This window comes from Carlito syrichta, unplaced genomic scaffold, assembly GCF_000164805.1.
Source record: "Carlito syrichta isolate Samal-C Ts95f unplaced genomic scaffold, Tarsius_syrichta-2.0.1 Scaffold315592, whole genome shotgun sequence".
Taxonomy (NCBI): Eukaryota; Metazoa; Chordata; class Mammalia; order Primates; family Tarsiidae; genus Carlito; species Carlito syrichta.
The window spans coordinates 49,638-61,838 of NW_007259688.1; the positions used below are offsets into that span (position 1 = coordinate 49,638).

General features: G+C 34.1%; 1 protein-coding gene across 1 annotated transcript in view; it reads left to right on the forward strand.

Moving 5' to 3' along the window:
* RALGAPA1 (Ral GTPase activating protein catalytic alpha subunit 1) overlaps nt 1-12,201 on the forward strand; it is a gene marked incomplete at its 5' end in the record, with an annotated part of 154,894 nt that overhangs the window by 48,652 nt on the left and 94,041 nt on the right. The window contains 3 exons of the mRNA XM_021706446.1: nt 2,157-2,282; nt 7,511-7,569; nt 10,581-10,689. Coding sequence (XP_021562121.1) covers nt 2,157-2,282; nt 7,511-7,569; nt 10,581-10,689 — 294 coding nt within the window. The remainder of the gene's footprint in view (nt 1-2,156; nt 2,283-7,510; nt 7,570-10,580; nt 10,690-12,201) is intronic.

The following is a 12,201-nucleotide window of genomic DNA, read 5'->3' on the forward strand; positions in this document are numbered from 1 at the left end:
TGAAGTTATAATACTATATTAGATAAACAGTTAAATTTTTTTAAGTGGGGAGAGAGATGATTGAATCTATCCTTTGAAAATTTTAAGTAAGTATTAATCTAGGAGTAGATTAATGGAAGATAAGCTAGAGATGATAAACAAGTTACAAGGTTATTATAGTATAATCAGTGTACATAGATTTTCCATATCTTGTATACTATCAAAAAATAAAATTTAGAAGATACTAATATGTAAACCAATGTCATTTTTTATTTACAGTGAAAACTACTACTGTTCATTGGGTTATTCCAACTGGTTAGTTAGCACATTTCTGCAGCTTTTCTCAAGGTTCTGTAAGAGAATTAAGCCCTGATATCCTGAGACATCTATTTTATGTGGCAAACTTTATGTGATACATCCATTTTAAATGACTAACTTCTATCTTTAGCATCTAATACTGTGCATTTGTAACTTCCTTGGGAAAATTTAGAAAACAGTCATTTTCTATGTTCTTGGTTCATGTGAGGAACACCAGTTGAAAAAGCCTGCATGGGAAACCAAATCATTGCAGGAATCAAGCCTGACACATCTCCACTATAAGAGTAAAGACAATGTTTTCTTCTGGACAGTTTAAATATTGCTCTTTATATTCTCATTTTAGATCCCATGCATATCATCTTCTGTTAATGTTGTTCCAATCCCCTCACACCCCCACAGACAGATTACAAAATAATTGATTCAGTTTTTTCTTTCATAATTACAGTCACATTCCAGGTCTGCCCCCATTATATCCACATGCCTGAACATTCCCAGTTACCTTATCCACCTTTGCAGAAAAACTCTTAGCTAATCTCTTTATAAATTGATTTTTTAATGTTTCATTTTTAGAAGATAGCTTTTATTTTAAATTAGAATGGTGGATGTGAGCTTACTCTGACCCTTTATGCTGCTACCTTCTATCTGTAAATCTAGATTGTTTTTAAATTTTGAAAAGTTTTTTTTGAAAATCATATAATAGTGTTCTACACCATTCTTCTTTTCAATATTTATTAAGATGGAGAAATCCTTTTGGAAATTGGTTCTTGATATATGGGAAGAGAAATATATTTTTAATAGATTTGTGCTTAGCATATTTGTTAGATTATTAAACATATAAATCAGTTTGCAGGTATCTTAGTAAATAAAGCAACATATTAGTAGGTGGATGTTGATGTTTGGTGGGCATGCAAGAAGGCAGAAGAGGAAAAAGAAAGATTCAGTGTTGATGCTTCAGGAATGGCTTAATACAGCTAAGGAAAAAAGATGAAAAGTTACCTTCATCTGCAGTTCAGAATAAATTCCAATGTTTTTAGTTAAGTGGTATGGGTAATGCTTTTCTTATGTGCCTGATATCATAAAAACCATTTAGACTGGTACCTGTGTTATTTGGTTAACATTTTCATCCCTATTTATTCAGCCTTAGGAAGTAATAAATATAATCTAGTGAAACTGAGTCAACACCTTGCTAGAACAATATGTCACGATGTGTGGGTTACCTTTAAAATTGAAGTATTTATATTTTTTCTTATTATTAGGGCAAATTGATTCTGATAGGTAAAAATATATTCCTTTTTACAGTGACATTAACTGTGGGTGATTTGAAGAAAGCTCTGATATTTGTTTATTGCGCTTACTAAGAGTAACAGTTGGCCAGGCACAGTGTCTCACACTTGTAATCCCAGTGCTTTGGAAGGCTGAGGTAGGAAGATCACTTGAGGCCAGAAGCTCAAGGCCAGCCTGGGCAACATAGTGAGACCCTGTCTCTACAAAAAGTTTTTAAAATTAGCCATACATGGTGGCGTGTGCCTATGTCCTTAGCTACTCGGGAGAATGAGGCAGGAGAAGCCCTTGAGCCCAAGAGTGTGAGGTTACAATGAGCTATAATTATGCCACAGCACTTCAGCCTAGGTGACAGAGTGAGATCCTAGCTCTGAAAAAAAGATAGAGAGAGAGATTAACAGTAGTTTATGTGGAAAGTATAGATGGAACCCTAAATCATTTTGTGTGTCCCTTTTCCTTTTTGAATTTTGTTTTATACATCACTTCCCTAGCTAACATAATAGTTGGGTAATAAAGTAATTGTTCTGATAATTTAGTACACAAATACATTTTAAAGCTTTTTGAAATCTGATACATAGGCACCAAGAGTAGAAGCACAAGTTCTTCTGGGATCTTTGGTTTGCTTTCCCAACTTATATTGTGAACTGCCTGCTCTCCATCCGAACATTCCTGATATTGCTGTGTCTCAGTTTACAGATGTTAAGGTAAGAAATCAGATGCTAATTTTTAACATTTAAATGACTTTATAACCATAAATGTATGCAGTAAAATTATATTCTTTATTTTCTTTTTGAAAACCACATAATTGTTGAAGAACACTCACTAACCAGCCATGTGCTCTAGACACAAAGGCTGGAATGTTCCTTAGGAACTATCCTTTTTTGTGTTTAAAACTGCTTTGGAACCTGCTTGTTGTTGGACCTACTCACATGTCTACTCTTAGGATTTGTTCATTCATTCTGAACATTTATTGAAATATCCTATGAGCTGTGTTGCTAATAATGTAAGGGTTTTAAGATTGAGATGGCAAACTACACCTGCATATTTGACTCCCTTCCTCTTCCAATATTTCAGTGTGATGTGTCAAACAAAGTAGTGGAAAATTCTCTACTGTTGTAGGAAATCATGGAGTAGAGGTAGAGATCTCATGTACTTGAAGCATTAGATGTGTTGGACAGTAGATGGTGAAAAATAAACAGTGACTTGTACAGCTGTTGATGGAATCTACCCCAGTTGCTAATCCTAAAAAAAAGATAATTATGTCCATTTAGGAACAGACATGCCAAATGACCCTTGTTATTTGTGAATCTTTTCAAAAGTTTCAAGTAGAAAAGTGGCCACAAGTTGTTTTGTGCTTCTGCAGAGGTCAGCCTCTGCTTGAAGGGGCACATGTGACATGACTGGCGGTCTTAATCCTCTGGACTCAGTTATTTCTTAGACCAAGGTAAGGGAAGTGGTGTGAAAAGCTGTCCTAGTGAGGATAAAGGAAAACAGTGCTCTGAACCCAGCAATGTGCCTGATAGTAAATAATTCCATCATTTTTAGACCTTGTCTTACTGAGACCTGTCATTACTTGAGTGCCTAAGTATTATAAGTAACCAAGGGTTTAGGAGTCCTGTGAAAATTGTACTTGTTGCAGTAATTGCCAGATAGTCTTTGTATTTGACCTGAATTGGTCCCTAGAATTAGAATAAGTGTTGAGAGAGAGATCCTTGTGTGGGCTATGCTGATGATTCTTTTTTTAACTTACTTTCTCTGAAGTTTTAAAATCCCGTTTGTTAGGAGTGTTGCATACACTCTATAGCATCTGTATTTCTCCTTGTAATGTTTATTATTATCAGTTATCTGATCAATATCTGACTTCTACTTCAGACAGATACATACCACAAGGTCTTATTTTTTGCTGTATCATCATAGCCTAACATACTGTTTGGCACATAATAGAAACTCAGAGACCATTTAAACAAATGAGCTTGACTTATACGTAAAATCATATGGTTCAATGCAAATTTGCAACGACACTTAATAAAAACTATACAAATTGACCTTTGTTCTTCAGAGACATAATAGTTTTGGTAAGATCTTGAAGACCAAGGATGAGTCTTAGTTGTACTTTACTTAGGCAGTTTTGAGTTAGTTAGGGGTTAGCCTACATACTATCTGTGTTCCAGAGTGGCCTTGTTCTTTATTGATGATTGTATAAGCAGTAATGGCTAAAGTGATTTAAAAACAACACTTTTTTGTATTTTAAAAAAACTCTCCAAAGTAAGAGCCAATTCTAATAATTATGAAGAAAGCAAAAAGTGATTTTTGTTCTTAGTCAGAAAAAGAAGGTTTAAGGGGAGAGTAACATGCCTTTGTAGACATATTTAATTTTCACTGAAACCAGATCCTGTGTGCCTTAAACTACAGCCACATAGAACTTACCATGCTTTTTCTTGGTTCTGTGCTTTTGAAAAACTATTTCCTTCTGCCTAAAGCAGGTATGTCCAACCCCAGCACTTAAGACAGGGTCTGTTATATAGAAAGCTCTTGAGTTTAAACAATAGATATTTTCCAAGTACCTGCTAATTCCCAACCATTGGGCTAGATGCTGAGTTTATAAAGAAAAGTAGAAGGCTGCTCCTCTTAAGGAGTGTACATTCTGTGTAGTCAATAAATGCTTATTAAATGAATGTATGAATGATTTTGTTAAAAAAATCTATACACAAATTCTTAATCATCAAATTTAGTGGCATCGTGTTTTCCTGAGTCACTATAGTATTTTACCCTAATATGTTTCTGTCTTTGTCTTTTGTTTCACAGGTCTATCTTGGTTTACTTTTTGCCTTCCTAAGTATTTTGACTCCTTAATTGACTTGCTTTCTTTTTTCTGCTTGCTAAGCATACACTCCAATATTTTACCCTGTATTTCTTCTCTGTTTTCTTCTTCTTGAATAGTTCATTCATGTACCTTTTTTTTTTTTTGAGTTGGGAGTCTCATTCTGTCATCCAGGCTGGAGTGCAGTGGCACAATCATAGTTCATCATCACAGCCTAAACCTCCTGGGCTCAGGTGATCCTTCTGCCTCATCCTCCCAAAAAGCTGGGACTACAGGTGCAAACCACCATCCCGGCTATATTTTTATTTTTTGTAGAAACAAGGTCTTGCTACATTGTCTAGGCTGGGCTCAAGCTAACCTCCCACCTCAGCCCCTCAAAGTGATGGGCCATTTACATAATTGTAACTAATATCTAGAACTTACCCCAAAACTCATACACTATCAAACTTTACAAATTATTAAGTAAGAAGTAACTGGTTTCCCCTTCCCCCACTTCATGAAGGTAAAGTTGACAAAATCGTATATATTTAAGGTATATGATTTTTATACATATACGTGTAACATCGAGCTAAATAACACATCTATCACCTCAAATAGTCACCTTTTTTTGGCAATGGGGTCTGAGAACAAGTAAGACCTGCTCTCAATAGATCAAGTATGTGTTATAGTTTTGTGAACTGTAGTCATCATGTAATACATTACGTCTCCAGAATTTAATCATACTGCGTATCTGAAACTTTGTACCCTTTAATCAACACTTTGCCATTTCACCTGCCCTCCCAGGCCTTGGTAACCACTGTTCTACTCTGCTTCCAAGAGCTGAACTTTTTAGATTTCACATGTAGGTGATATCATGCAATGTTTGGTTTTCTGTGCCTGGCCCATTTCACAAAGCAAAAGTCCTCTAGGTTCATTCATCTTGTCACACGGGACAATATTCCTTCTTTTTAGAGGCTGAATATTCTGCTGTATGTGTATTTATGTATGTGTATAGATTTGTCACATTTTCTTTGGCCATTAGTCCTTTGCTAGACACAGGTTTTTTCCATATCTTGGCTATTGTGAATAATTCTGCAGCGAACATGGGAGTGCACATATCTCTTTAACATACTACTTTTATTTCGTTTGGCTATATACCCAAAAGTGGAATTGCTTTGGTTGTATGGACATCTTAATAACATTAATTCTGTCAATCTGTGAACACAAGATATATTTACATTTATTTCTGTCTTTTTCATTTTCTTTCATCCAGTGCTTTATCGTTTTCAGTGAACAGACATTTCATTTCCTTGGTTAATTTTATTTCTAAGTACTTTATTATTTTATTTTGTTTATTGTTTATTTTATTGATGCTGTTGTTAAATGGGATTGTTTTCTTAATTTCTTTTTTGGATAGTTCATTGTTACAAAGTTTTTAAGTTTTAATAGTTTTTTGGAGGAATCTTTAGAGATTTTTTTATAATAGATGATATTATCTGCAAACAGAGATGATTTTAACTATTCCTTTCTGGTATATCTGCTTTTTTTGTTCATTTTTCTCCCTAATTGCTCTGGTTAGGACTTCTTTTTTTTTTTTTTGCTCTTTCTTTTTTTGAGTTGGAGTCTCACTTCATCGCCCAGGCTGGAGTGTAGTGACACATTCGTGGCCACCCCAGTGTCAACTTGCTAGGCTCCAGCAATTCTCCTTAGTTTTCAAAGTAGCCAGAACTACAGGTGTGCATTACCACACGCAGCTAATTTTTTGATTTATTGTAGAGATGAGGTTTTGCCAAGTTGCCAGGGCTGGTCTTGAACCTGTGGGCTCAGGCAGTCCACTTGCTTCAGCCTCCCAAAGTGCTGGGATTACAGATGGAGCCATCAAGCCCAGCCTAGTTAGGACTTCTAATACTAGTTGAATATAAGTGGTAAGAATGGACAATCCTTGTATTGTTCCTGATCTTAAAATAAAAGGTTTCAGCTTTCCACTGTTAATTATGATGTTAGCTGTGAGCTTGTGTTATGTTGAGCTGCATTCATCCTGTCCTCTTTTGTGAGAGCTTTTATCATGAAAGGATGTTATATTCTGTCAAATGCTTTTTCTCCGTCTAGTGAGATAATCATGTAATTTTTATTCCTCATTCTGTTAATGTGGTATATTACTTTTATTGATTTGTATATATTGAACCCTGCATCCCAGGAAGAAATCCTACGTGATCATGGTGTATTACCCTTTTAATGTGTTGTTGAATTTGGATTGCTTGTATTTTGTTGATGATTTTGCATCTATATCAGGAATGTAGGCTTGTAATTTTATTTTTTTTCTTATAGTGACCTTGTCTGAATTTGGTATCAGGGAATGCTGGTCTCATAAAATGAGTTTTAAGGTGTTCCCTCCTCTTCAATTTTTTAGGAAAGTTTGAGGATTTGGTGTTAAATCTTCTTTAAATATTTGGTAGAATTCACTGATGAAGCCATTTGATCCTGGTTTTTAAATAATATTTCTCAAAGTTTAGAAAAGATGTTCATATCTTTGAGCTATTAATTATTTCATTATTTGCCCTTATTACTCTTCTAGTCGAGAAAAAAAGATTATTTTTCCGGACATATACTTTGGGTTACAAATTTCAGAAACTTTTATTTATTTAGCTACTTTTAATAAATAATATCAGACTCTTTATTAAAAGTATATGTATGAGAACAAAGACTGTTTTACTTAACTATTGTATCCCCAGTACCAGGCCAGTAGTGGCTACTTAATAAATATGTGTAGAATGAGTGAGTGAGCTGGGCTCGGTGGCTCAGCCTGTAATCCCGCACCTTTGGGAGGCTGAGGTAAGTGGATTGATTGCCTGAGCCCGCAGGTTCGAGACCCGCCTGGGCAGCGAGACCTCATCTCTACAATAAATCAAAAAATCAGCCAGGCGTGGTAGCGCATGCCTGTAATTCCAGCTACTGGGAAGGCTGAGGCAGAAGGATCGCCGGAACCCAGCAGGCGAGGCTGCGGTGGCCGGGAGCGGCCACTGCACTCCAGTCTGGGCGACAGAGTGAGACTCCAACTCAAAAAAAAAAAAAAAAAAGAATGAGTGAATGAAATCTTAGACATGTCTGTTAACTATTTCTCCTTTATTTTAGGAACTTATTATCAAAACCGTATTAAGCTCAGCAAGAGATGAGCCATCTGGTCCTGCACGGTAGGTCAGATATTCTTAGACTTAATGTAACTATTCTTCACTTGGAATCTTATTTTAGAATTTAATTGAATTGTAGCAGTATAGATTGGGTTGTTTTTTTTTCCTGAGTTGCAAGTTTAAATTATTTGAATGATTAAATACTCTAACTTTTCTTCATGATTTAAATACTAGCCTTCCTTATTAACAAAATAAAATCTCAGTCACATTTTTCAATAACTTCACCCTCTGTATCTAAAATTATTTATTTTAATTTACCTTTATTGAAGTACCTTTTACTTCCTCTTCAGATTATATTTGTTACTGTCTTTTATGCAGCTTCTTGAAATACAGTAGCAGGTACCCAAAGAATTTTTGTCGAATTAAAATATTTTATTGTAGAAAGTAATATGCCTAAAAAAATAGTACATTTTAATATTTATAAATATTTTTTTCAAGATTTTTTTAATGGAATATAATTTATAGGATATTTACCTTTTTCCTTTTTTATTATGTCCTAAGAAATAAAATCTGACAAGCTATATCTAGCTTTTAGTTGAGAGAAAAGGTGCAGTTTTTCTTTTTCAAGAAACTCGCCCATAGCAGTCCTTTCTGCCATGAATCTTCCTTTTTCCTTCTCTTCTTCTTGCTAATAAACTTAAGTTTAAAACTTAAAAAAAGGTTTTAAAACTTAAAAAAAGAAAGAAAGAAAGAAAAATTGACATTTTCTCTATTTGACTAAACCTTTCCAAAAAAAATTTTATATTTAAATTAGTAGGTTACTAATAGTAGCAAATCATGTTCCTTCTCTTTACCCAAATATCAGTAAGTTACATTTTATATTTCTTGATGCTGATTCTAATAGTATGACATTCACCTGGACATTGGTCTGTACTGCTACTCCTCAGATCTATGTCTCTGCAAAGCTTCCTGTAGTTCAGTCATCTACACATTTTTTTTACCCAAGCTTCAAAAAGTATATACAGATCATGACTTGGACCATTTGGATTCTAATTCTAATTTAAACCTCTTTTTCCAGCAAATTAAGATAATATAAAATGAACAATTTGGTTACATTAGACATAGCTCCAGTTGTTAAAAATTTTAGTGCTTATTTTTCTTACATAGTAACCAAGTTAACACAAAATAAGTCTCTTTGAGCAAGTTCTTTTACACAAATCCCAATTAAATTTACAAGTGTAATATAATAGTATTTGGCTTAATTCTCATCACAATTTTGAGACTTTGTTAGAATCACCCCGTTTTTCCAGTTTTGCTAGCCAGATGCTGATGCTTAGAAAGGTAGCATTTATTAAGCCCAAAGCTGGCATTTAAAGCCCTTTTTATGTGTCAGGAACTAATTACTTTATATTTATTATCTCATTGAGTTTTGTGTCAGCTGTGAGATAGGTAAATTTTATCCTTCTTTTAATAGATACGAAACTATAGCCCTGAGAATTTAAATAACTTGCCCCATCACCCAGATATGACAGAACCATTAAGTCTTACTTAATAAGTAATAAGTAATAAATGGGCAGAACCAGGTTTGAACCTAGAGCTTAAAACTAGATCTTTGCTTTTTTGAAAAAACTGTGTTGCTTCTCAGGTAAAAAAACAAAACAAAACGTGGAAGCCTAAAACATAGCTACCTAGAGGTAGACCTGGGAATCATGACCACAACAGCTTGTTATTGAGAGTATGGGGAAAAAACAGAAATTGAATATAAGCATTATCTCAACTTGTTTTTCTATTCCTTTTAGTATTCTTTTATTAGGAGCGTCTATCCCCAAATCTGAGCAGGAGCAGAGAGTTGAGCTATCCTGGGAATAATCTAGATTAATTTTCTATCATGGAAGTATGTAGGAAACTCTGCACACTAAAAACCAAGCACATTGTGTGCTTACCTCGTCGTGTTACTATAAAAACTATTAAGCGTTTGTACACCCATTCTCTGCCTTTAGTTAGGTGCATCCAAGGAGAGCTTTGCTTCATTTCAGAGTTTACCATTGCTTTAGGATTACAGATATTTCCATAGCTAGACTTGAAACTTTGTTATTTGGAGCTATAAATATTTTCTAGGATTTATGAGTGGACTAACAGTAAGGAAGATATAAAGCAGTGGACTGCACCTGTAAGTCTTTTAGATAGTTGGTGATAGTAAATAATGAAGTGGTCTTAAAACACTCTTGACTGAAAGAATGGACTTAAGACCTTCTGATCTGCTGTGTTAAGGAAACAAAATATTTCTATATTGAATTGTTCTGAAATTTAACATCTCACTGAATTTTAAGTTAAGAATATCGGTATCAGGACTCATGCCATATATAACAGGAAACTAGAAGGAATTGACTTTTTATACTTAGAACCATTATATACTTTATCAGAAGTCTAAATTTGAACACGCTAATAGTATTCTTACTGATTCTTGTCATTAAGTAAATCTCTTCAAACTGAAACTCATGTGAAGTTAATGTTGCTAGGGAAATGAAACCCACAAGACATTAGGGAACAGAATAAAAATTCTGCAAATTCGGTTTCTGTTGGAATTTTTAAATAAATTATGTAAGTTTTGTGTTCTCAGTTTGTTTTAAAAAGAATTTGTAGCTAGCTGTGCTATGTTAAATTTAAAAGATACAAAAATAATATTTTGACTTATTTCATCAGCTTCATGTTTTTACTTAAGTTCATTTTGCTGTTGTCAGTCAAAATTACACTTTCTTTTTTGAAGCAGGTTATATATTTGTTTAGGAAGCTTTATAGCAATGTCAGTTAATTAGCATGGATTTATTAAAAAGATGCTGTGTGTTACCCCAGCCTATGATTTTGGTAGTAAATTATAATAGAAAATTAAACTTAAGAATTGTGGGAATGTGCTTTCTGCCCACTTTCTCTTCCTTAGTCACCTGCTAATGTATACAATAGCAAATGAATTCACGTAACTACTACATTGTTTATTCTGTGTCAATTGATTGTGGATGTTGTCTGTGTTGGTTTCATTTTTTTTTTAACCATTGTTGGTTGCCTTTTTATTGCAGCTGTGTAGCACTCTGCAGTTTAGGTATTTGGATTTGTGAAGAACTAGTCCATGAGTCTCATCATCCTCAAATTAAGGAAGCTCTGAATGTAATTTGTGTTTCCTTAAAGGTAAAGAAGAAAACTGTTTAGTGACTACATTAAGATAGTATAGAATGCATGATTATTTTTTCCCTCCAAATGTTAATTGTATCTTGTACTTTTATTATTATTCTTTAATTATTACTATTTTTTTTGAGTCAGAGTCTCACTCTGTTGCCCAGGCTAGGGTGCAGTGGCATGCTCATGGCTCCCACAGCCTCAACCTTCTGGGCTCAGGCAATCCTTCTGCCTCAGCCTTCCAAGTAGCTGGAACTACAGGCACATGCTACTCTGCCTGGCTAATTTTTTGATTTATTGTAGAGACTAGGTCTTGCCAAATTGCCAAGGGTGGTCTTGTACCCCTGGACTCAGGCAGTCCTCTCGCCTCCACCTCTCAAAGGGATTATAGGCATGAGCCACTGCACCTGGCTATATCTTGTGCCTTTATAGATTTAAAATTTTGATAAATGTCATTATTTTATGATTTTACTATTTCTGTGATCCTGACTCCTTAAAAATTGTCCTGTTCTCAAATTTAAATTATCTTTATTATGACCTGTGTTATCTCAACTTTTAAAACTTTTGTCCCTAAAATACATAAGCATGACTCTAAAAAAGGAAAGCAGTCATTTAAAACATATTGGAGGCGGGGAGGGAATAAAATAAAACATATATAGAGTTTTTCTGTTTGGTTTTTTTTAACTAGTATTTTTTGTAACTACTCTTTGATCTTTATTAACCAATTCCTGAATTCTTGAGCTGTTCAGCTTTTTGGTTTTATCTTTTCAAGTTAAATGTTCTCTTTGTAGCCAGAATAAGATTTGTTCAGAAGTTATTGTAATTATTTGGTATTTTTGTTTGTACAAGGATGCATGTTATTATTTTTGACTTAAGACTTGTACTATAGTACCTGTATAAGACTAAACATACAAAGTAGTTGATAAATTTTTTATAATAATGTTTATTTGACAGATATTTCTGAATATATACTAAGTTTGAGACAGTTCGCTAGGCAAAATAGATGATACCAGAAGGAAAAAAATTTATAAATACTAGCTGTAAAGGATTAATAATATGGCTGAAAAAGAGTACAGTAAGAGTAACAGAATATAAAAAGCTAGAGTACTAATTAAATGGGACATATAAACTGCTGATTGAGTTCAGAAGAAGCAGAGATCACTTTGTCTTAGCAAAGAAGACTTTGGAAAAGAGAAGACACTTGTTTGGGATTTGAAAAACGGATAAGATTTGGACATAGACAAGCATAAAAAGTTTGACTTTATGCCCTTAGGGAGTCATCTGAGAATTTGAAGCATAATGTCAGGATCAGAACAGTGCTTTAGATGATTCATTTGGAAGTGTTGTGAATTGTAGATTAGAATGAGGGGAAATGGATAATAGTGGTTTAGAGGCTGTTGCATAAATTCAGGTAAGAGAAGATGCAATAAAACTTTAATGAGAATTGTCAAACATTACAAAGAAAAACTAAAGTGATATATGTCTTTGGACTATGTCGTGATTTTTTTATTTTGCAGCTGGAGA